At 45.8% G+C, this 26574-nt stretch overlaps 1 protein-coding gene across 3 annotated transcripts in view; it reads right to left on the reverse strand.

Annotated features, from left to right (window-relative positions):
- The window catches only part of DUSP22 (dual specificity phosphatase 22), a 57309-nt gene extending 31354 nt beyond the window's left edge, over positions 1 to 25955 (reverse strand). For all 3 annotated transcript variants that reach the window (XM_058555409.1, XM_058555407.1, XM_058555408.1), the window contains exons 1-3: positions 25610 to 25955; positions 13119 to 13152; positions 5417 to 5499 (exon numbers count right to left, since the gene is read on the reverse strand). In XM_058555409.1, the coding sequence (XP_058411392.1) occupies positions 5417 to 5499; positions 13119 to 13152; positions 25610 to 25630 (138 nt within the window). In that variant the 5' untranslated portion in view covers positions 25631 to 25955. The remainder of the gene's footprint in view (positions 1 to 5416; positions 5500 to 13118; positions 13153 to 25609) is intronic.
- Positions 25956 to 26574: the final 619 nt, after the last annotated feature.

Here is a 26574-nt window from a genome sequence, read left to right on the forward strand (position 1 = left end):
AAAAATAGTTTGTTTCCTGCAGGTGCTCTGGTTAAATACCCAGAATGAAAAATGAAACAAGGTCTGAAATTTTTACATTAGAAAGATAGAGTTCTGTTTCTTTTCTCGGGGGAAGGGAGAAACCTTTCATTGTTCAATATTACTTCCTCAGCACCTACAAACAATATGGGGCTTCTGATTTGAAAAAGCATGGTCTTCGTGACAGGAGTCTTTACCACCCCTCAAATCTGGAGTCATCGGGAGGCGCTGAAGACACAGCTCATAAAGAAGGAAACATTTCTGAGCAGACGTGAGCAACTCCCCAACCAAGCCCTAAACATGGAAACAAATGAAGAGTTTCTTCCCTCTTAATTACAGCTCTGGGCTTAATTCCTATTTGAAATTAAAATATGTGACAATGACTTTTTTCCCTTTGCTCTGCCACTTGCTAGTGAGTGATGTGAGCAAGTCATCAGGCCTGATGACACTGTGAAGGAACCAGGACAATGCCATCCACCTTGCGGGGCTCGGAGTTCTAGGAGGATAGCACAAGACTAGCACCAGAAGAAGTCATGTCTTGGTGCTCTCTACCAGCATCCTCTAGGCCAGAATGCCAGCAACCAGACTTTCCGAAGTCCCAGCTCTCCAAAGGCCCAGTCAAACGCCTGGTCACCACAGATGCCTCCAGATTCACGTGGTAGAGGAGGGACCTTGTCCTCTGAGCTTCCACATCCTCTGTTCCCACTTGATTCCTAGCACCAAGGGCCTGCCCTGAACCACCGCTCTTCTTTCACTGGACTGTAATTGTTAGTAATATTTATAAAACAGCCATAATATAGATATTGTTCATATACTAAGGACTTCCCCAGGGCAAATGTTGGGACTGATTCACTTCTGTGGTCTCTGGCACCTGTCCCAGGGCCTGGCATATTATAGGACCTCAAGAAATGAATCAATCATTAACTCCCTGCCTTCAAAGGGAAGAAATGTCTGGACAAGGGACTCAACAGCGTGAGGAATGCATTTGCAGCAAAAAACACAAAACAAAAATACTGCTAATTAAAAGTAAAGAAGAATAAAACTCTGTGCTGGTGGTGGTTTGAGGAAACAGGCACGTTCACATACTGCCAGGAAGGGCACAAAAGGCACCACCCTTTCCAAAGCTGATGTGGCAATACCTATAAATATTGCCAGCAAAATCAGAAGCATCAGTCATGCTAGGAGAAGATCAAGGCAGTAAGGCACTCTGGGAAAACCTCTGGTCTGGAAAAGAAGATCCAGGTTCCCATAGAGCTACCTAGACGGGCTGTGGGACCGTGAGCAAGTCCCTTCATGTCTCTGAACTTCCGCTTCCTTGTCCACACAGTGAGGGAGTCAGGTAAGTGATCTCTAGGACCCTGTTCAACTGGGATTTCTATGTCAAACAAAGAGCGGTAGGCATAGAAATGGAGTCAGAGCTCTTCAGCATCTCAGATGTTAGTTTAGGGCTAACTCAAGTGAGTATGAAGGTCCCCAAGTTTCTACCGTGTCTCTAAGAATCTTCATTCTGGAAGAGCTACTCCTCAGTTAATTTTCTGAAGAAACAGTAAGTGGAGCCTTTCCCTTGGCTGACAACCTCACCCCAGGTTCAGAGGGTAAATCAATCTTGTCTCATCCACCAAAGAAGCAACAAGGACCACCCAGCTCCACTCGATGACCAGAGGTGAGGCCCAGCCACTCCAGAGGTCTTTCATTCTTTCATTTTCATCTGCCTATCGGGTTGCTAGGAAGAGTATGAGACACTCTAATGCTATGTTGGGAAATCCGCCCAAAAATTACCCAAATAATGAAGAAGCACACCTAATCTAGTCACAGGTTCCTTAAGGTCCTTCCTAAGTAAAAACAATAAGCACATAATACTAAAGATGTCTAATATGTCTTCAGGATATTCATGAGGCCTTTCATGGTGGGTGCACTTTATAATATTCTCACTGGTCAGGTGCTGGAACAGGTTACAAATCATTACAACCGGAGAGGATGTAACAGGCACAAAAACTGTGCAATCTTCCATTCTACCTCTACCAGGTTCTCACAACAACGTAGACTAGGGCAGCCTCAGTTGGTAACATCAGTTTTGGCACCATCTCCCTGACCCCAGCTGCCTTAGCTTACAAGTTGTACCAGTGTCCCTCTGAACAAGTGCTCATCCAAGAGGCTCACCCTGGACTGTGAGGGGCAGGAGACCCCTTACCTGGGTCCTCCTTAGTCTGGATCCCCCTGACTGTATTCAGCAGAACATAGCTCCATGGGGTGTTATCAGGTGGTGTGTCACAAAAGCACACACACACACAAACTGGTTCCCTGCCCAGAAAGACTGATAAATGTGTGTCTTCAATGCAGAAACTGAGAGCTTTTATTCTGTCAGTACAACTGTGAATCTTCTAGAGGGGCCTATGGTATGCTAAATTCCCTAAACTTATTTATTGTTTTCAAAGCAATCACATCCCAAACCTACTGTTCAACAATCTGTCCTTTGAGAATCCTCACTAAGCCCCTGACCTGTGACCTCTGTTCTAGAAACCACATTGAACAATATGAGCGCCCACTCTCACTTAGCCTCCATTGCAATAAGAGCAGACCAAAAGGTTCTAAAAGCCCTTGATAGCTGATGTTAAGCACCCTGTGCTTTTAAACGCATTCAGATGTGTGTTGGAAATGATCCAAAGAAGTACCTACAGTCCAATGCCCAACACAGAGTGATCCGGCAGTAGGGCGCACCAAACTCCTGCACAGAGGTGACAGCACCGGAATCTTTCAATTTCAGACAGTAACTACCTCCCCACTTCTAGCCCAGCCCCACAGTGGCATTGCCTAGAGTAAGTGCGGAGATTTGACAAACATGCATGGTTTTGAAGATCTGAGAAAAACAAGGAGGTCCCAGCTCTCTCCTCTCCCATTCCTTACCCCTCCACCATGTATTAGGGCCCCCACCAGGCTGGGGCTCAGCTTCCTGCAGGTGCTTGGCTCTGCACACAGTCTGCCATCTCACCCTCCTCCCTGCCCTATTCCCTCCCAGGATCAGGGCCAGCACGACACAGAGCTGCTGAAGAATAAAACCTCTGTTAACTCCCTACTGACTCCAAACACACAACTTCCCCAACTCATCCCAGGCTGGGTGAGATCACGGCTTCTGGAACTGAATGTGAAATCTAGGACAGAAGACTGCCTTCTCGTATCAGGCAGAGGGCTCAACCAAGGTCTGGAACTTCTGGGACCCTAGCAAACCTCCTCTCTCCCAATACCTTAAGGGGAGCACCCCAGTTCAAATGACTTCTGTGTCTCAGTTTTCCCCACTTGTGCAATCAGAGAGGCCATTGTTTTAATTTTTTTATAGGAATGTATTTATGAATTACTTGTGAAGTTAAAAATGAATAAAATAAGAGGGGTGGGCCGGCCCCATGGCTTAGCGGTTAAGTGTGTGCGCTCCGCTATTGGCGGCCCGGGTTCGGATCCTGGGCACGCACCGACGCACCGCTTCTCCAGCCATGCTGAGGCCGCGTCCCACATACAGCAACTAGAAGGATGTGCAACTATGACATACAGCTATCTACTGGGGCTTTGGGGGAAAAAAATAAATAAATCAAAAAAAAAAAAATTAAAAAAAAAAATAACAGGGGCAAGGTTAAACTACGTTATGTTATAAAATGGTGATCTACCCCCTAATGAATATGAAGTCACAGGAAGGTACTCATTCTCGAGCTGAGGTAGTGAGAGCACCCAAGGACAACAACAGGACGTCACCAAGCAAAAGCCATCCCTGTGAAGAAAAGGCACAGAATTTCTCTTTCTTTTCCTTTTTTCAAGGCAGAATTTGTCCTTACAGACTGAGATATACAGGGAATAAAAAAGATCACGAAGTGTACTATTGATGAGGAAGCAGTTTGCCAGCAGCTGTGAGGTTTTCACGGCACTGGTGGTCTCTTTGTAGCAGGTTCAATCCCACCTGTTTCAGTCCCCAGCCTTCTGTCTCCCTACCTCCCTATGTGTAAAATGGGGAGGCTGGACAGAGAAGGGCTGGAGCTCTTTTATTGCTAAAACTTGAAGATCTTGTATTTAGACAGAAGTTACAATGTGAACAGATTCAAGGGCCATGTTCACACATGACAGTGTGGTCCATTAAATGGAGTTTAAAGGAGTAAGGCAGGCCAGGAGGGCGAGGTGGGAAGGATAGCTATGTAATTTATTAAAGTAAAGGAAACCTCAAGCCTCATCTTGTGATTTAAGAGGAAGTCAATCGTGACCAGTTTGCGTTTAACTTACCATCTTGGCCATAGTTTGGCTATATTTTAAATATAAACTATCGTTGATAGATGAAAAAATGGAGTAGCTATTTTCAAAGGAATTGTTAGGCTGCCAAAAATGATGTGCTGCTGTTGTTTTCAATAAAACGATGCTGCAACATGAACTATGGCCTTTCACAAACCCACGAGCTGAAACAGAAGGAAGTACGAGCTCACAGACCTGGAGAGACGAACAGAGGTCTGGCCACCACCTGTAGTCCTCCATAGCATTTAACAGAATCACTTATTTACTCCATGTTCTCATCTGTTACACTGACTGAAATCTGGTAGCTCTAATGGCTAAGGGAAATAGATAAATTAAAAAAAAAATTACCTACTCTTGCATAATATGAATTTAAATGAAAACATCTTGAACTAGGATTATTTCTTTCAGAACAGGTCACCCCTCCCTCTCCAACACCCCACCCTAAAATAGAAAAACACACACATGTCACAACCACATATGCATTATTTTCTAAAAAGAGGTAACTTGGGCTCTGTCAAGGCTAATAAACAGAAATAGATTTTACTCCCGGCCAACAGCTCAAACCGTCCATTAGGGTAAAATTGAAGATGTTTTTGGAATTAGTGTACAGGCAGACACACCCTGTTTACTTGAAAACCTAAAACACAATAACAGCTTTTACATTGAGAGTCTCTGTGTCAGAGAAGCCCTGGACAATCTCCAGTGACAATTTGTCTTTCACTCTCTTTTATTCCTAAATGCAAATAGTTGATAATTGAGCTTAAATGAAAAAAATCAGGAAATGAGCAGCCTGAACACTTTTGGATTCTAAAACCAGAGATAATTTTGAAAGGAATGAAAATTGCTTTTAAATGTCCTTAAAATCCAGAGGGAAGTGCAGAATCAGCTTATTCTTTGGCATTTAGCCAAGAAAGCCAAGCTGGCAATGCAGCAGGAGTACAATCAGAAAAAGAACACACCCTTCCGCCACGCCAGGGACAGGGCACAAACATAAATTTGGCTAGAGCACAAAATTAATGTGGCCAGCAATCACAGGAGCACACTGGTGTCAGAGAGAACATGGTTGCCTTCACTACTGTCCTATGCACTCCCAAGGAACACAGATGAAGACACACGTGCACACCTCCCTTACCTCCAACATAGGCCTGGCACTATCGTGGACAGACAGAATATGTGTCACCTTGTTCTTGCTCAATTGCTCTGTATCTCTGGCATCTGTCATAGAAGAAAGAGAACGAACATTTTAATATTCTCTGTAAGTGAATTCTAAAGTTTAGCCAGGAAAAAACACAAAATGACTTGCATATTTCTTTCTGGAAACTTCATAATTGATCATACCCAGAATAATATAGATCTAGGGAATTTAGGGCTATGGCTTTCATGTATTTACAACTAGTTATCTGCTAAATACATAACACCCCACCCTAAAACAGAAAAACACACACGTCACAACCACACAGGCATTATTTTCTAAAAAGAAATAAACTGATTGGCACATCTTTTTATACAAAGTGGTCATCTAAAACTTGAAAGATGTCCAGATTAATAAACACGGTAATCATGATTGTTGCTGTTTAAAGGAAGTGAACTTATGAGGTCATTTTGTAGTTGACATTTGTGAAATTGTAGACACTTACAATGAAACAAACAATAAAGATGTTTAAAATATTTTTAAAAATTACTAATCTTAACGATTAGTAATCTAAGATAAAACTAAATACGAACGACCCATTTACTATACAAGAAATAGAAACCTGCCAGAGACAATTTTACTCTGATGTCAAAAGCAGGGATGGGTCCAGATGCAGACAAGACTGTGGTTTATAACATCTATATCCATTTTAGGGCAAAAGTGAAAATGAAACATTTTCTAGAAATTCCAAACAAAATCGTCTGTAGTTATCAGTTGACTATTAAATTATCTGCAAATGAAACTAAGAAGACACCAAAATCATATTCCCTTCCAATGCTCCTACGTGTGGAAGAAAGACTGAATGAATCCCTGTAAGTTGGAACCCTTCTGCTAATCTACAAAACAGGACGTCCTGCAAGAAACAAGATGGTCAGCTCCCCTGTGTCCCTGTCCTGGCCTGGGACAAGCTTTGTAAAACGACACAGGGTAAAATGAACCAAAAGTCAAGTGTTTAATTATCATGTGTCTGGGGAATATTAACGATAGGGGAAAATGCTCAGGACACAATGGTAAGTGGGAGTAACAGCAGGTACCAAACTATAAATACAATATAAACTCAATCTGCAAAAACACATAGGACAAACACACACACAGAGGGAAAAAGCTATAAGGAATTAGCCCCAACAGCGATAATCCTGAAGAAATGGAATTACAAGTGTTTTTAATTTTTCTTCTTTTTTATAGTTTTTTTGTGTGTATTTGACACAGGTGGTTCTAAAAGTTTAACATGCCCATAAACTAACCGGGGGACTTGTTACAAAGGCAGATTCCTGGGCTCCAATTTAGTTTAAGGTCTACGGCAGGGCTGAGGAATCTGCATTTCTAATAAGCCTCAATGATGGAGCAGAAACTAAGAAACACTGTTGTAAATACTCTGCAATAAGCGTGCACCACTTTTAAAGTCAGAAAAAGATCTTTAAAAGTTAATACTAAAACATTGGTTTTATTTTAAGACCTCTTTATTGCTCCCACCATCTCAAGCTTCAAATTTAGGTGTGCACAGCAGCCGTCTACATTACATACCTGGGGACTCAATTCTAACCTCCCCCTCACCTCCCCCCTGCCCCCTGCACAGCTATCACAAGTTGCTGTGTCAGCGAGCTCGGAATTTCGCAGGAACTAGAATCATTTAGGATCCCATAGCCAGCCAGCCTCCACATTCTCACCAACATGCGATTTTCCAATCACCCCGGGTGTGTATGTTTTAGACAAGTAGGGCAACAAGACAAAGCTGGAGCTTTGGTGCTCAAGGGAGAGCCCAGACAAGGTGGGGCAGCAGCCTCGGCAGAGGCAGAGTCGTGGGGAGCTCCCGCAGCAGGCTCATGACGGTCTAGTACAGGACCTTCCAGATTCTGATTCTGCCCAGGATGTGAATTGTAAAGATCAATACTTGTTTCAACATATTTTTTTTAAACAGCTTTATTGAGATAATTCACATATCATAAAATTCACCCTTTTAAATTGTACAATTCAATGGTTTTTAGTATATTCAGAGTTCTTTAACCATCATCACAATCTAACTTTAGAAGATTTTCATCACCCCATAAATATAATTTTTAAATATACAGATTATATTTATTATCTTAACAGATTAAGATAAACAACAAAAAAGTGGTTTGGGAATAAAATTATACATTTTTGAATACAGAAGACCACTTGATACCACAAATGAAACAACTGACTGTTGGACTCCAAAGAAAATGGAAGTAACTGTTGGAAAATGCTCCTTTTGCTCTGTGCTCCTTTCTATTTCATCACAGCGCTGTAGACACTGATACACCACTTTGGAATGACCCTTTCCCATGAGCACAAGTTCTGTCCACCTATTTGTGTGCATTAAATGCTTAATCAATGCTACTGGATGATGACATTGGACCTTTTATTCTTCAAAACTAGAAATTATTGATGGTTTTGGATGGCTGCCTACAACCATGGGCACTCTGGTAACGAGTTGTGAATGCATCTGTAAGAGCCCTGGGGTCATCAGCTCATGTGCATATGCACCAGCCTGGAAATTTGACACCAGCTCTCCCTGAACACAAAATCGTAGGGGCAGAATTTAGTCCTTTGCTGCTCAAACCGGAGTCAGCCAAGCAGCAGCATGGCGTCACCTGGGAGCGTGCTGGAAATGCAGACTCCCAGGCCCACTACATACCTGAAGGATCAGAACCTGCACTTGCAAAAGAACCCCAGAAGGCTGTGTGCACTGTACACATGGAGACCTGTGGGCCTCTTGGGAATGACCTTTGACCTGGTGCCAAGAGTGCCCCTCTACCACTGAGGCATGTTAACTCCATTTCTAAGTCAGAAAATAACTCAGAGCCATTTCCAATAAAAAATGCAAAAACTCAGTATCAATAAAACCAATGGAGGTGGCCTAGTGGTTAAGTTCGGCACATTCCACTTTGGTGGCCCAGGTTCGGTTCCTGGGAGCAGACCTACACCACTTGGTGAGGCCACGCCGTGGCAGCGGCCCACATACAAAAAGGGGAAGATTGGCAGCAGATGTTAGCTCAGGGTGCATCTTCCTCAGCCAAAAAGAAAAAAGAAAAAAAAAAAAAACCAATGGAAGATTACAGGTGAAAATTCACATGGAAAAAAAATCTAGAGGGACATAACACTGACCATGGTATCTCAGGATGTGGGGTTTGGGGAGGTTTTTACTCTCTTTAACATATTTCTATCATGTTTGGACTTTTAAAGTTTTTATTTTATTTTAGCTTGATAAGCCCACATTACTTATATAATCAGGAAAAACAAAATTTGAAAAATACTGTTCACAAAATTCAATATAAATTGCATTAATAGGTAAAACGAACAGTCAACTCCTCTTTGGGAAAAACAGCTAACCATGTTCTTTTCCTCTGTCTGCCATCATCTCCCCTGGTCCCTCGACTCCTGCCTACTCTTGTCGCCTGCCTCTGTTTTCCCCCCACCCCAGGCCTCACGTGGCCTTCTGAGGAAGCAAATGTCACCTTCACACAGTAGAAGCACTGAAACAGAAACGCCTGACCGATCCTTCTCCTTTGCTGTTGCACGTTCCCTGCCTGGCTCAGAGGAAGAGCCCACCCACCACTGGTAAGACCTCACTGGGGTAGCAGATGGGTTCCTGAACAATGCTGTCCTCAACCGGCAAAGTGACAGCCATGTGCTTCCTTAGGAAGGGGAATTAGTGCTCTAGATCTTGTATTGATACAGAAGATGAACAGGGGTCACCAGTCCTGAGATGTGGGAAATGCCAGAGTGGCCACGGGAAATAAGCTAGTCCAGCAAAATCAAGCAGAATTGCTTCTGAAAAAAATTAACGAAACTATATTGGAAAAAACATTAGAAATTAACACCATCACCACAAGCACTATAGAAAAACAGACATTCAGTGAAAAGAACTTCTTTGGTAACGCTGTTCCAATACTCAGAGCATCTGCTGCACTGCTGTCCGGACTCAAGAGCACGGCCATGCAGGATGAGAGGGGAGAGAAGGGGAGAAGAAAGGTCTTTGTTTCAAAGGGACCCAGTTCCCTCTGCCCTGACCCTGAACCCCAAGCCATGTTCAGTTACTTCCCAAACAACTTTCACCTCCCAGGGTGAGAATCTACGAGAGATGGGCAAGAGATTCCAACTTCTTTGCAGTTATACTTCTCACTGCAAAATGAAGGTAAAGACCTCTAGAGTTATAAATTATCATACATTATAATAACTGCTGGAGTTATAAATTAGCTGTTAATGGGTTCAACTTTTCAGTGGATACATTCCCAGCTTGGGCTGGGGGCCCAAATGGGGCATTTCCTACCTGTTCCCTTCTTTACAACCCTGGCTCTGACATTTTTGGAGCTGACCTTGGGTGAGTGTTTCTGTGCTTCACTTTTCTCATGTGTAAAGTGGGAAAATGTTAAGAGTGAAACCTCAAAGGGTTGCTGGAAGTACTAAATGGTATGAAACGCCAAGAACAGTGCTGCCTGGCGCGTAGTGATGTTACTGTTGCCGCCATCATCACCATCATCATCAGGACCAGAGTAAGTCCCTAGGCTGTGTTATGGGCCTCAATCTCAGTCACCTCTGAATGTTTCCAAATACACGCTTACTTCCAAGACAGCTGACTCCAGCTCTCCCTGCACCACCTGATGCTCTTGTGGGCTAGGCTGACAGCAGGCCAGCAGCTCAGCCTCATCTGAACAACCAGAGAACCACCACTGAGACCATGGCCCTTCTCACCGGCAGACACAGAACAAAAGCTCTGAGCCCTCAAACATGTCTCCGTGTACATCCCCAGCATACACCGGGCCTGAGCATGTCTCCCACTTTTCTAGATTTTTGTGGGTACCTTCAAACAACACGGGCTTCCTCTGTCCGCTCACATCCACTTTTGCATGTGCCAAGTTGTGAGGAAGCAGCTAACTCCACCCTCTCGGCCTAGGGAGGGGCTGCTCTTTGAGTTTCCACCCTCCCTTCCCCCCTGGCATCTGGGCAGAGCCACCTGCCAGTTACAGGCACCTCAGCTAAGAAGCTCCATCAAAGACTGGGCTCGAGAAGTTGGGTGTGTTTGTGGGTTTTTCTCTAGGTGGAAAAATCACCAGGTGTTGGAAAACCGTTTGTGATTCATTGCAAACTTAAAAGGAAAAAAAGAAAGTTGCAGAGTGACATGTAAAGGATCCCACTGGAAGGAAGGCAGGGCAGGGAGTGAGGGGAAGGAAGGAGATGGGACAGGAGACCATTCAATGAGCGGAGTGAGGAGAACATGGCAACTAGAACCAAGGCCTGGGTAGCAGTCCTGATCCACATTCTGCAAAAAATAAAGATCTCTTAGAAAGTCAAAAAAAATGTTTCCATTAATTTTTCTTTATACATTTCCAGATGGGTTGCTATGTTATAGTAGGCATGTGTTATTTGTAATTTAAAAAGAAAAGAAAATGAGTCTGAACCACTGAGGACCAGGATGTACATCCACATCAGATGCCCTGCACGTCGGGCATCTGCAACGAGTCTGTGGGATGAAAGATTAATTCACAGGCAACTCGACGGACGTAAGGCTTCCTCGCAGCATTATGATTCCGTGGACTATCATTTCCGTGGTGTAGATATGCCTTACCCGTTAAGTGGTTAATAAATGTTGGTGAATTAATGAGTAAAACACAACCGCATATGAGTGTCAGAGTAATTGAAGGCAACAGCAGAACCTCCCTGCCTGAACATGGGCGGTGTGGCCGCTGGCGAGCTTTCTAATGGGGAGACCCAGAGAAGCAGTCCAGGGACTGTGAGGGAGTCCTCCATCACTGAATGTTGACAAGAGGTAGAGACTCCAGTACACAAAGAGTTTTGAATTTTTCCTTGAAGTTGGACACACATGTCCTTCTAAAAGAAAGTAACCTTCTATGAGTATGGATAACACTCTTAATACTGTTGGCAGTAGTACCGAATTTGGTTGACATTTATTACAATTTTTAATTTGCAAACACTTTCACCTAGCAATTCCACTTTTAAGAATTTATCCTAAACTCTGCTTTCAAACACAAAGACATTCCCCTCTTCCCATGAAAGCAGTTAATAACAACTCACTAAACAACCCGTCAAGATATTTGCTCCTGACTATATTCCAGCACCACTTGCCTGCCTACCACAGAGCACTTGCTGCTTTTTCAGAACTACAAAGCTTACTAATTTAGGAACTCTAGTACTATTTTTAACGTATTCTGGTAGCAATTAGCAGCTGTCAGCTCCCTATGCTCAGTTCTCTTTGAAGCCAGTTAGCAGCACTAGGAGTCTACGGGGGAAGAAGAGGAAATAAACATTATGCAGAAAAATCATACAGATTGTTTTTACAATCAATTTGAACCTGAACTCACAAATTTAACCAACAACTAGGAAATAGGCAGGGATGTGTTCTGGCTTGTTTGGGGAGGGAGGAGCTTCAGATGCTTATGACGAGGTTTGGTCTCTCCAACTGGACACGGGCAGCCTTGTTTCTTCAAGTTTCCTAAGTCCATTCCCTCCCACTAAGTACACCCTATCTCCAACACTAAGGAACCAGTGTTTTCACACTTGAAATGTCACGTAGGGACATGGTGATGGGGACCCAGTTCCTCCCTGGAAATCAACAAGAGCCTGTTCTCCACCAGGCGCTTCGCTCTGTGGGCTTCTACTCACAGCTGTGATTACAGAGCATTTTGAGACAGATGAGCTAAAAACAAAAAAATCAATAACTGACAGCAAATCAATAAATATTGAACAAGCCGCAGAGAAATGTAGAAGAAAAGTCAATACAAGATGAGAATAATTTGCCAGAGATGAGATTGCCACGTATTTTTCCCAGTTGATTTAAAAAAAATAGGTTTCTGAAAATTTTTTAACAATAATTAGAAAACAAAAGTGGTAAAAGATTATAAATAAGTTACATGACTGCTAAATGTGCCTTGCCTTTTAGCTACCTTCTTTTATAATCATGTTCCAGCAAGCATGCAGAATTAAGACAAAGACCGGAGGTCACGTTGGAACCTGCAGGGCCCCATACCACTCTGTCAGCCACTGGCTGAGGGGTCGCAGCACAGGGATGAGGGCCCAGCAAGGGTCCTGGGCACAAGCGGCCACGTCCAGACCAGACTTTGTATAAACTAAGTCTACACTTTGACTCAATCATGCACGAGAAGCCTAAAGCTGATCTTTTAAAAAGTGAACTCACCTTTGGTGGAAGCAACCCAAATGTCCATCAACAGATGAATGGATACACAAAACGTGGTATATACATAAAATGGAATAGTATTCAGCCTTAAAAAGGAAGGGAATTTAGACACATGCTACAACATGGAAGAATCCTGAGGACATTATGATCAGTGAAAAAAGTCAGACACAAAATGACAAATACTATATGATTCCACTTAATGAGGTCCCTAGAATAGTGAAACTCATAGAGATAGAAGGTAGAATGGTGCTTTCCAGGGGTTGGGGGAGGGGGAGGGGGAGTTAGGGTTTAATGGGTACAGAGTTTCATTTGGGGAAGATGAGAAAGTTGTTGAGATGGATGGTGGTGATGGTTGCACAGCAATGTGAATGTACTTAATGCCACTGAACTGTACACTTAAAAATGGTTAAAAATGCATATTTTGTATTATGTATATTTTACCACAATAATAAAAAAAACAGAACTCACCTTTGAAGTTGCCAATGTACAGGCCAGGCAGGATCTAGTGGAGAGACACAGACCAGAATGAGCGTTCTGGACCAGGAGCTGACAGTATTACGCACACAGAGGCTGGGCCCTCACCACAGCGGTCAGAGCACAGCCCAGGCCTGTTGCCCACTACAGCCACTTCCTAGCACCTCCCTAGACGGACAGCACGGACGACCAGGGATCTTTGTCTCCAGGGCCCTGGCTTGCCCATGGCCACTAGGAAGCTTGCTCAAATAGCCTGCGATGGCTGCATTTTGGTGCTCATCAGCTCACAGAACTTTAAAGACTAGGATCCCCCACAGGTCCTCATGGCTCCACGTCTCCTCCCTCACTCTGAGCCCCTCAGGGCTCCTCGGCATTCTGAGTCCAGCCCTAAACCTAAGCACCTCCAGCATCCCCGTTATTCCTCCTACCTACCCTTTCCCCCACAGCTCCTCCTCTTCTCACTACACTCTCCATGTCCCCTACACCCTACCCACCCCCTACACTCTACACATCCCTGGCTTCTCTCACAGCTCCAGCAACCATCTCCCCGCCCACTGTCTGAGGCCTCTGCAATGGTGTTCCCACTGTCAGGCAGCTCTACCCTGCTTTCCTCATCCTTCACGTCCCAGCTCTGACTCACACCCTAGCGAGGCCTGCCCTGAGCCCCGAGTCTGGGGTAGGCCCCTGCTTCAGCATCCACAGTCCTCTGTGCTCCCCCTGTAGTGATGCTGTCACAGAGGCATTACGAGGTGAAGGTCAGTCCCCTCTGCTGGTCTGGAAAACTCTTTGGGCAGCAAACACATCCTGTTGCTCACTGTTGCATACCCAGCTCCTGGCCCAGGGCATGGCCCATGATTACCATTCAGTAAGGAATTGCTAAATGAATGAATGAACTGTCTAAACAAGCCAAAATGTCTATCTCTTCTGAGGCAGTGGTCCTCAAACCAGACTATCCATCAGAATCAGCAGAATCTGTTAAAAATTCAGGTTTTTAGACAAGCCTCCAGCCCCAGCTGCCATATAGAATGATTCAGTAGATCTGATATGGGAACTGGGGACTGTATTTTTCACAAACACCCCCCACTTTGCAAAATATGAAGCAAAATCCTGTACTGCCAATACTTGGTCTGGAAACTCTGAAGTCCAGACATGGACACTGCCTTGGAAGCCACACCACCTGATACAATTTCCAAGTGCACACAGCAGGCTGGCCCCGCTAACACTTCACTGCAGACCCCCAGCAACACACTCCGTTCAGCACCACCACCCTGCACCCCTCTCAGCTGTCCACTCCCACTAAGAAAGCGGAAAGAAGCATGCAGTCATGTCCTTCATGCACGTGGATTTCTTCAAGCATCATCCTGACAACCAGCTGCCTTGCTAAAAACTGACGGGTGTGTGCGAGTCACCGCTGGGGAAATCTATCGTGGCAACATCAGGAGAGCCTGCAGGGACACAGTACTAGGTCCAGGGTTAGCCTCTGTGCTGCAGGGAGGGCCAAGCTGAGGGACCACAGGACACATCGATCAAACTGGGACACACATGAGGGTGCGGAGAGGGGCTATTAATAATGACTCCAGACAACAGGCAAACCCAGAAATGACTTGGGCACAGTGTGTGCGATCCCCTTGGCTGACTCCTACCCAGGGAGGCAAAATGAGCTTGGAGAGTGCCCCATGGGACTGAGAGGTCAGCTATGTCTGTGACGGAGGTCACAGCATGGAGGCTGGCTGGGTGAGCTCTGTAACCAGGAAGATGTGAAACAGAATTTCAGAGGAAAACGGCAGCATTCACTGCCAAGGAACAAAAGCACTTGACAGGTCTTTCTTGAAACGTAATCAGTCTTTTGGGATTCTCCTGGGAGGAAGGGTAGAGTAGATACTTCATCATTCCTGTTCTAAAACATAAGAACAATGCAAGTTCATCGTGGAGATGGATCAAACTGATGTTCTCTGGCAGCTCTTGCCCACATACATGTGTAATCGCCCATTCTCCAGGGTCTCTCCTGTCTTTATGAGGATGTGACATTAGATACCATGGGGCATAATCATCACATGGTCCTTTTGGCTGATGGCGACAAGGACGTCCACCTAGACTAAGCTTTAGTCAGGCTCCCTCAAGTCCTCTTCTCGACTAGGCCTCGTCCTTGGCCTGCCAAATTTAGCAAAGAATCCTCTCATTCTTGACATCCAATGAAGCTCCTCTTCCTCCACCCTTGATATGTAATCAAGTTTTTCTTAGCAATTTTCCATCCACTTCCTCACCCTGCCCATTGGCTACAAATCCCCACCTGCCCCTGTTGTACTGGGAGTTGAGTTCAATTTCTCACTTGCAATAGTCTCTCTCCCGTATTGCAATAGTCTTGAGTAGTCTTCCTTCCCATTTTTACTAAGTGTCAGAGTAATTTTTCTTTTATAGCGTTGACCACAAATGGCTCCAGATTCATACAGCTGACAGTTAAAATGCACTACACTATGAGCACGTTTGTTTGCCCAACGTGACAGAATGTATTACAGTGGATGAACGGTTTACTGAGTTCCTGTCAGATGTGGGCATCATGCTGGGCAGGCAGGATACAGGTGTGACCAAGACAGACACGGCCCTGTCAATGCCCTATTTCCTTTGCGGAGCTTCTCGTCTAGGGAAGGAGGAGGTGACTTGACCACTCTGGGATCCTCAAGGACTTCTAGGAGGCAGTGACACTCAGGGGAACTGAAGTCCAAGAGGAGTGGGCCAAGAGAGAGCAAAGGACAGGTCTCGAGAAAGAAGGTCAGTCTCTAGTGGAGAGAGTGAGCGAGGTAGAGACAGTGGTGAAGGGTGTTGGTCCTGCGCAGCGGACACTGGCAGCCATTGAAAGTTTCCAGGGTGCCAGGTTAAGTGCCACTAAGATGTTTAAGACATGTGGGGCTGTTAGAAGGAAGTATATCTTTCTATGTATTTTTATTTACTGTATCTTGGAACCAAGTCATGTGAAAGGAAAGGAAAGGTAAAGCCGTGTGTGCAGTACGATGGCTTCATCATCGTGCTCACCTCTGTGAAGGGGACTGGGGGCCAGGGAGGTCTGGGGAGGACCATTTTTGTATTTCAATTTGCACTTTTCCATATGGTTTGAATGTTCTAATCGTATGCATACATTACTTCAGTTTACTTTTTTCTTAAAGTCAAGTGGGGTTACTTGGGGAATAGATTATGTGCCCATTTTTGCTTTTCTTCTTTGTATTTCTACTACCTTCTCTATGAAACATAAACTAATACATCTCATATTTTTTAAATAAAATAAAACAAAGGCATGAGATTAGATCACCTTTGTGCTCTACTGCTCTAGAATCATGATTTTTTTATTTCTAAATCCACCCTTTGGAACTCAACTCCAGTCTGGCTCCCACTCCCTGTGCTCCACTCTCTAAAACAGACCATTATCTTCCACTCCCATTATCAATTCCCCGATGGTGTCACCTTCTCCCCGTCAACCAGAATGAAAAACCTGGAGCTCACTCCCCGCAGGGCACCTCGCTCCCTCGTCCCTAGTGCCCCTCCTCTGTCCAGTGAGTCATGAAGTCCCATCAAGCCCAGTTCACACAGGGTTAGAGTAGTAGCCACTGAACTTACTTCTGTGTCCCATCAAATTAATTTTCTAAAGTCATATTCTCACTGGGTCATTTTGTAGATCAAAATGTTCAGTGGGAAAACCTTTCCCAAGAAAATGAAGGCCAAAACCGAAATGCAACTGAAAATTTCAACACGGCTTCCTATCTCTGAAGGACTTCCCCCACTTCTCTTCAATCTCCAGGTAAGCCAGGTAACCCTCATTTTCCCAATACCCCTTACTGGTCCCACCTTGCAATATCACCTTTCTTTGCTTCCAATATTCTCTCTAAACAGAGAAGAGGTTCTTACTGTTTGGGGTACCTCATCCCTTGGGTATGCTCAAAAATCATAAACCCTGTGATGGACAACTATTTTATTTTATTGGTTTCCTAGCCTCTGAAGCCCTTTCCTGTGTTTGGAATCCCCACTGCTCACCTTGGGGTCTTGGTGGGAAGCAGAGCCCAGCTCTTATCACAGAAGCTGCAAACGCCAGATACCACTTTCATGTGCCTTTGCTGCTATAGCATCGACATGGGACCTAAGTGCAACATGTCTCCACAGTTTCTCTAGACTAGAATCCAGAGATAACCCGCAGCATCTTCTCTCCAGCAGCAGGGGCAGTGGGGCTAGTGGCACATCTGGGGCCCGCTGGCAGCAGCAGCAGTATCTTGGGGCAGCCTCAGAAATGCTCTCACCAGACCAGTTCTAGGATCTGCTCCTCGCAGCGTAGCCTGAATTTGGTTCTCCAGCCTTTCCAGCAATCTGACCTATTCTACCTAAAGCAGCCACATTTGGATTCTGTTGCTTACAACCATGGACCCTGATGTAGGCCTTTCAACTCAGAAAAAATGCACAAATGCAAATGAGTTGCACACACCTTCAAGCAAGTTATAGACTAGCAAAGTCCTACCCCCCTGCAACAGCAGCCCCAGTGGCACTACCAGATCCAGTCAGAGATCACTCTGACAGGAGAGTCTTCCCACCTCCGGATTCCACTTGTGCCTCATCTGGCACTTACTTCTGCTCCTCAACAGCTGCCCAATTTGTCTGCTCCTCTTGGAAGGTTAGTGCAGTACCTTTGTTCAGCTTCTTAGCACCTCCCCTCTGATTTCTGCAACAGCCTCCTAGAGATCTCCCTACCACCGGACTTGTCCCTCCAAAGGATTCCTCAACCCGCCTCCAAGGTGCCAAGTTGATCAGGTGGCTCTTCAGATTAAAATCTTAGGGCTCCAAGTAGCTATCACCATGAAACCCAAAGTCGACACCTCAGCAAGTGAGACCTTCAAGGATGGAGGTTGCTCTGCCTTCAGCCTCCACTCCGTGCCTAGCGTCTTTCTCAATCTTCCCCACATCTGAGGAGGTGACGACGCAGAGATGCAGGCCAGGACCCCCAATTCCAGCATCCAGGTTCTATGGGAAATGGCCCAATTTTCAAATACTGTCGACTAGATTAAAAAAAAAAAAACCCTTAAATGTTATGACAAATAAAACACTTCTGCAGGCTGACTATGGCCCACGGATATCCAGTTTATGACCTCTATCTGCTGCTTGCATCATATTTGTGACTACGTTTTCTTTAAATGTGAATGGCTCTCCTTTGATTGGTAGGTACTCAAGTAAACGTTTCTTCAATGAACAAATGAACAAGAAGACAATGTGAATAGGGCGGGAGGAGGCGAAGCAAGGAGGAGAGATGTGAAAACTATGGTGAGTGAAGCCTGAAGGATCAAACCCCGCCCCTTTCTGCCCTGGGCAGGTTTCCAGAGGGGTCAGTGGCACCAGGCCAGTGCACTGGGCCCCAAGGGGACACTGGGGAAGAGTGCTGGCAGAGACAGAGGGCTAAGCTTACTACATCAAGGAGCCAACTCACTAAAAATCATATAAATCACTAAAAATCTCCATTTTGTATGCATTTAAAATATTTTTCAGTAATATAAAAAGAGGACAGAGTTGTGTCAGTAAACTTTTAACTCCATTTTCCAGATCAGGAGAGTAAGCTAGCATTTCATGGGCTGGAAATAGAAAGCAGATTGCTCAATCCCAGTTTCTGTAGTTTCTTCTTTACAGAATTACAAAACAACATGAAGGAAGGCTGGAGGACCAGCCATTGGCAGAGAGAGAAATTACATTTTTGTTTTCAAGAAGAATAAAAAGCCCATGAACATTTAAACTTCTATTCCAGTCAGTTTCAAAATTAAAACTTAAAACTCAAAAAATTTGGCCCGTTGACTTCCCCCATATTATTGCTGCTGGTAATCCTGAAGTACAGAGAAAGAGAAAATGAAACGAAATAAAATAATTTTCCAGACTAGGGAAGAGCAGAGTGCTCACCTGGAAGACAGTGGCTGATTCACGGCGAGTCTGAGCTCAAGCCAGAGCAAGACCAACCAGGCGTGAAATCCTTACCACCTGGAGGAAGTCAGGATAAATCAAGGAGGAAAGTTTGTAAATGCAACGTGGGAATGCTCTATAACTCTAAAAGAGTCAGTACAGAATTGGGCCTAATCATCCTTGGGCCTTGAAAACAACTGTTCTTTCCCTCTACCGAGGATGGTGCTCTCCGGTTGTTCACCTGGTGGCTCCTTGTCATTTGGGTCTTCCATAAGGTGACAGCTCCAAGGGAGGTCTTCCTGACCACCAAGTTCCCTGACACCCTCTATCACTTTATCCTGTTTTATTTTCTTCATCATACTTATCAGCACCTAAAATTATTTATTTGCTTACTTTTTTAATTGACCTTGAAGCAGGAGGTGTGTCTGTCTGGTTCCCTGCTGTGTCCCAAAAGCCCACTGCAGAATCTGGCACGTGAAGAGATAATCACTGATAAACGGTGACAAAACAGCACACACCACAAAGGAAGATCATCTGTGGCACTCTGCTGGTCAAAAAGATTCTGGTTTTCTGTTAAAAGACCACCTGGGGATAGATAATGAAGGTCAACTCCTTCTGCAGAAATACTTGGAGATCATGCTCAAGATTCTCCATGGTTGCTGGCTCCTCTTGATCAATATCCTTCATACTCACGCTACACTAACACTGGCCACACAGAAACGCATAAACTCAGATGCTCAGCCACAAAAAAGCACTTAAGCACAAAAGAATACTGCTTCTAAGGCAGAAAATATTTTGAGTTTATTTTTTAAACATTTCTCTTAGTGTTTCAGGATGCCATGGAATCTAAGACCACCACCCAAACAGATGTAAGAGATCAAATTCCTGATCCAAGGAGCAGTACAAGGTAGTGATGGGGGTGGGGGAACTTAATTCTTCCTAGGTCAGAAAGGACTTTCTGGGTGTCAAAGCCAGGGGTGAGAGGGAGAATTTTGGTGGATTCCCTGAAGGGTTAAATGTCACAGACTTTTTTGATGCCATTTGGCCATGGACTTAATCTGCTTGCATTTATAAAAGGAAGAATCTGAGAATACTCTTGTACGTACTTAGAACACTGCCTTAAGCATCTGTTCCTTCAATATGAAATAAAACTACAATGTTGAGACGAGAAAATATTCAGGGAATGGTGTAGAGGAGAGAAGACAGACCACCAGCATGGAGCCTTCTGTGCATCAGCCCCACAGCCGCGGTTTTACGGCTGTGCCGCTCACAGAGTGCTCACTTCCTGCAGGGGGCACCTCTGTAAGCTGCCTGGGACCCTCTGGGCGGCAGGGTCTTCTTGGATCCAGCACAAGGATCTAGCTCAGTGCCTTGACAACAGCAGGTTTTCAATAACATTATTTGATGACCGGGCGAATGGACAGATGAATGAATTATGAAGGCAGCCAAGTCAGGTGCTCCCATGTACACACTGCAGCATCTAACAGCTTGAGGATGTCTGACCATCCAGCCCCTCATCACTAAAACAGTGCTTCTCAGCCTTTTAGGCCCTAGTCTGTCTTCTGATAGTCATCCAGTTCCACATCACACAGGCCTCAGGAGATTTTGAGTGGAGAACCCTAGGCCAGTGGTTCTCAATGTGGGATGATTTTGCCCTCCAAGGGACATCTGGCAATGCCTGGAGACATTTTTGGTTGTCACAATGGGGGGAGGTGCTACTGGCATCTAGTGGGTGAAGCCTAGGCTATTGCTAAACCCCCTACAATGCAAGGACAGCCCCACAACAAAGAATGACCCAGACCCAAATGTCAACAGTGCAGAGGTTGAGGAACCCTGGCCTATGCTGGGGAGGGCATATTCCCCTTGCTCTTTACCCTATCCTCCTTTCTCAACTACAGTCCCTTTTCTTTCTATAGAGAAAAGAGCCGTCCTAAAACAGCGTCAGCCATATCCAAGGCAGAGGTCATCACTGTAACCATTGAGGGGACAAATCCAAGGACACTCAAGCAGTGCATATTTGCACTTTACAGTTTGAAAAGATATCTTCCAATAAATTCTCATTTGCTTCTCTCAAGAATCTGGGTAGTAACCGGGGGAGGTATCATTATACTCATTTTAGAGCGAATCAGGAGACTAGATAACCTAACCACGATCCCCACGACCGAGTGAGATACAGAAACTGAAGCTCAGAAACTCTAGGTGATTGTTCAAGATCACACCCATGAAGCAGCAGAGTGCTAGAGACACCCTAAATCAGGCTTTCTCATGGCCCTATCCCTCTTTCTTTCACAACAGTGGGCTTCTCATGGAAAAGTGATGTACCAATTGAAGTGTTTGCCTCCCATTACCACGAGCAAGTTCCCACGAAATGCTGGGACAGCATCCATTTCCACCAGGCAGGATGCTCTTGAAGGAGACACAGAGCAGCGAGGAAAACGCCACCAGACTGGGCAGCCGGGTGCTGGATGAACTGAACCAACCCCAGCAGTCAGTGGGGGGAAAAATGTCAGAGCCAGAGGGTCCTCACATCCTGCCCTAGAATGGCAATGCTGCAGCTCACTTTTAGGTCATAAGTTCAGGTTAAGGTAAAAATATGCATATGGAGAAGTACTTAGGGCAGATTTCTCTGTCATAATGCTTGGCTAGAGAGGCTAGATTTTTGTTTTTAATGAGGTATTGTAGGACTTAGGACTTAAGACCTATAAGCTGACAATGAGGAGTTTTCTTTATAGGCCCTCCCCCAAAAGATTTTGAGGTTCAGACCCTTGAGAGAACTTTGAGTCAACCAGGAGTTTTCAAAGGCTCCACAGAAACATGACATTTGCATGCAACAGCCTGTTGAGTTTAACCCTAATCCTACAGAGACATTTACCAGCAGTGAGGCCCTGGGTCGTGGCTACGAGCCAGACCACCTGGCTGTGAGTCCAGGCTCTGGCCCTGAGCAGCTGGGTGACTTGGGGCAGGTCTTAACCTCTGTGCACCTCATCTGTAAGACAGGGATGAAAATAACAGCACCGACTTCACAACCACAGGGCTGTGGTGAGGATCAGATGATGAGTTACTCTAGTGGTCAAGTCTCAGCACAGGCCCTGGCACACCATAAACTCATTCCCGATTGTAATTTTGGCCAGTTCAGAGGATCTACTTAGGAACTGCAAAAAAACAATGAAAAGAGGGTTTTAGGTTGCCTGCTTTTCCCTCCTCCTCTTTATCAATGTCAAATATGAAGGAAGAAAGGAGGTGGTTTTTCCTATTTTGCAACTAATTTGGAATTCTGGGGAGCTTTTTCAGCATCTTCAGAATTCACTTGGGATGAACCAGCATCCTAGCTCAAAGGAAAGACTTCTACTATCTGGTCTGTTCCAAACCCAGTTCTGCCACTTCCTGGCACTGGACCTTAGTCATGCTACTTGACCTCTCTGAGTCTCCATTTCCCAATCTGTACAAAGAAGATAAGACAGACTGACCTCCTAGGGCTACAGTGAGACTTAGATTTCACAAATTGCAGGCATATGATATGCAGCTCAAAAAATAATAGAACACAACTGCTCTGTTCTTTCTCTATTTCCTCATCATCTTCCATTGGCCAGAAGACAGAAGCCTCTTTCCCTCTTACCCTCTGTGTAACATTCTGTGCACACCTGAGATGGGCATGATGTTCTGCCACACAGGAGACTGGGACATAGTGATGAGAAGATCCTCCATGAGGACGTGAGATATAAATAAAAACTGCTACATTCAAAGCGGTCAGAGTGGAATCTGCATTGTTTAGTTCATAAGTTTTCTTTCGCCAAGGGAAGAAATCTCCTCCCAGTAACCTCAGTGCACACACACTGCAAAGAATCTTTTTAGTTCCAACGGCATTGTACATTTTATCCATAAATGTTCTTAGAAAAGCATTTCTATGGATAACACCTCATAATAATCCCACTGACTGTGCAAATCTACCACTTTTTTTTTTTTCCCCACAGATAGGGAAAATACAAAGCCTAGTTCCAAGTCACACAGTAATACATGAACAAATTCTAGTCAAGGCTTTTAATTTCTGGCTTCTAGCAATCTGCCTGGCACTAACTAACCTTATACCTTTAAGCAATTCCTTCTGATCTCAGCTTAAACATCTTTACGTCAGCAGAACCTGGGCCTAGACTGAATGCCTCTTCCAGATTGTGCTCACCACATCCACTCCCCCTCTCCTGACATTGCCCATCCTACCCTCCGGAGCCTCCACTTTCCCCAGCTCGTGTTTGCTTTCTCTCCCTCACACACACAACCAGTGTTGTGCAACACACTAGCCATTAGCCACAGCGGCTACTGAGTACTTAAAATGTGACTAATCCCAAAGGAGATGTGATTTAAGTATAAAATACACACCAGACTTCAAACACTTAGTACAAAAAATGAAAACCATTCTATGAATATTTTTATATATTGGTTACATGTTGAAATGACAATATTCTGAATATATTTCAGTTAAATAAAATAATTAAAATTAATTTCACCTGTTTCTTTTTACTGTTTTAATGTGGCTACTAGAAAATTTTAAATTACATATGTGGCTCACATTATATTTCTATTGGGCAGTCGCTGGTCTATACTGGAGATTATGTGAAGGCCCTCTGCCCATGTCATTTACCACTGTCCTCTCCTCCTCCCTCCTCAACTAGCCCAGTACCTGGCTAACTAAGTGCACAATCAACAGTGTTGAATTAATGACGTCTCTAAATCTGTCTGTACGTATGTTTCTTCATCTCTACATTGGAAATAGTGGCTCTATTCACAATACAAGATGGTTATAATAATAACATCATCAAGAAATGTATTACTTTCTTTGAAAGGTAAAAATCATGACATGGATATGACTGTTTTTGCTGAAAAGCCTGAAATTAATTTTGAACGCTTAGGCAATCATTTGTATTCCTAAATATGTTACTCGAATTATAATATAAAAACACTACAAATTAAATGCTGAAAGAGGTAAAGAGTGAACGACTCAGGCGGAAAAACTCAGGTAGGAAGAACCAAAGGACAGGTGAGGTATGACCATAACGAATGGGAAGGCAAGCAGAGCCCACAAACTTGTGAAAGCACCTTTATTGTTATGTTTTCGTTTAAAAAGCAGATGGCTCATGGTGCTGATGGATTCCAGTGCTAATGGGGATATAATCTAGTATTTATCCAAGAGAGAAATAATCTGTTTCCAAACTTGATCACTGGCCCCCCCCACAACCAATACAATTCTTGTTACCAAAAAACCTCAGATATGCAGGCCCAAAGCACACAATAGTTCCTTCAGAAACTGGGTCTCCAGGAACCAATAAAGGCGATGTGGGCAGGTGAAAAGAGTTAAGCAAGTACACAGGATTACCTCACCACACTTTTCCCTCCCCACCCTGGCTCCTAACCTCCCCACTCTAACACTCCAGCTGAAAGAACCAAACCACTGCTGACCCCTGAGACAAAGCAAAAAAGAAAGAAAGCCACATCGTTCCATCCACCAAATAGGAAAGCTGAATGTTTGTGGGGATGTAAGTGAGTGGAACACACTGGAGGCAAAGAAACAGAACACCAGAAACGGACCTCTGATCCAGGACCACTTCAAAGCCTCGGGAAGAGCTACTTGTCTTTACTGAGCGATTTCTAAAAGTTTTAAGTCTTTCCTTGAAATCAGCAGCACCAGATCACAAAATCCGTAATCTTGTGGTGGACATGAGTACACCCCACACAGCTCTCCCCTGCAAGAGCTGGAGTCTGCTACCTTCCATTGCCAGGAAAGACACAGACTATCCCACAGTCTAGGAAGGGGGGTCTAGGAAACCGGGGAGTAGTGGGTGGGGGCCAGAACAGAGACAAAGAGAGCAAGACGGATTTTCTAGAAGGCATAATCAGCACAAGCAGCCAGCCAGCCAGCAGGCTGCCCTTGTCGCCAAAGCCACATAACCCAGGATAACTCAGCTCTGAATCTAGTCGTCCCCCTCCACCGCGCCAGGTATTTAAAAACACCTCAGCACTTGGGCCTCTGTCAACTTTTCTGTTCACAAGAAAAACTTATCTGTGCACACGAAAAAAATCTGGGGAGAAAGAGGAAATTACAGAATAGAAGATAGACTTATCTACTCCAGTTTACTAATGATGTGGGTGGTGATGTTTCAACAGCCGAGTTTGGGAGGGAAGGGGAGGGGAGGGGAGAAAAAGAAACCACAACCTCTGAGCTCAGCTGGGGTCTAAGCAGAACCAGTGTCAACGCTTTTAAAGGGCACGGCTTGTTCTCAGCCGCAGGGCGCAGGGCTAGCGGAGCAGGCGTGGGGACTGCTCACCCGGAAGCCGGCAGGGGGTCTGGGGGGGGCACCTCAAAAACACAGACGTGACGATCAGGCCCGACACGCCGCCCCTCTCCCGCTCCCCTCCCCGCCACGGGAAGCGCACCACGTTGGAGTGGCGGTGGAACTGGACACTGGTGACAGGTGGGGGAGCGAGGACGGGGTTTCCTGCCCAGCAAATCCCCGCCTGAGGGAAGGCTGCAAAGCGGAAGCAAAAACAGCGCAAGGGAAAGAAAGACACGTTACCTTGTTCATCCCATTCCCCATGGCGGCTGCCCGCGAACTCTAGCACCCAGGGCAGTGCGGGCGCGGCCTCACTAAGGCATGTTACAGCAGAGGAGGGAGGGGCGGGCGGGGAGGAATTTCGTGCTCGTAGAATAAACAACGACCACAACAGGGATCAGGGACGCCCAGGCCACTCGGTTTGCGGCAGGGATCCGGCACGGACGGCAGGGCTTTCGGCCCGTCCGCCCCGGACTGCCCAGCCCGCGCAGGACAGGGGCACCGGCGCCCGGGCCTGGAAATGGTCTCGCTTTGCCCGTCCGCGCCCAGCGCGCCCCTCCCCGGCCGGCTCCCTGGGACTTGTAGTCGGGCTCCCGGCGCCGCGCCCGCCACGCCCCGCGCGGACCGGGCTCCCGGCGGCCGGGCTCGGGGGCGGCCGCGAGTCTAGGACCCAGGGCCAGAGCGCACGCGCCGCCCGCGCTGCCGCCGCGCGCGTTCCCGCGGGCGGTCGGACAGACGGAGGGCCAGACGAGTGGACGGCGGGCGGGGCGTGGGGGGGTCGCGCAGGCACCGCCTCTACCCGGCGGCTGCGTGTCACCGGGCAGGTCCCCCGGGATCGGGGTCACCGAAACTCCCGCAAGCCTTTTCCCCTGGGGCGACTCAGGGGGCCTGTTCCCAGCAGTCGCCGCCCTACGCTGCTTGCCGCGGTGAATCAGGTGCTAATCCGAGCCTCGGTCTTCGTGGCTCCCCTGCCCGGGTTTTCTGAGTGCGACAGATTTAGGCCGCGTGGGGGGATTCCTGTGGCCCTGCCCCACCCACGAAGACCGAGAAGGCTCACTCAGTGGGGAAAGGTGGGCTCAGTGACTCATCTCTGGGATGACCTAACCTCCCTGCCCTGGGGGAGCAGATGGCCGGATCTCAGGCCTTGTGCCGTAGTTTTGGACGTCCATGTGTCCCCTTCTTCAGATTGTAAACTGGCTGTGTTGGTG

Source organism: Diceros bicornis, chromosome 14 (assembly GCF_020826845.1).
Source record: "Diceros bicornis minor isolate mBicDic1 chromosome 14, mDicBic1.mat.cur, whole genome shotgun sequence".
NCBI lineage: Eukaryota > Metazoa > Chordata > Mammalia > Perissodactyla > Rhinocerotidae > Diceros > Diceros bicornis.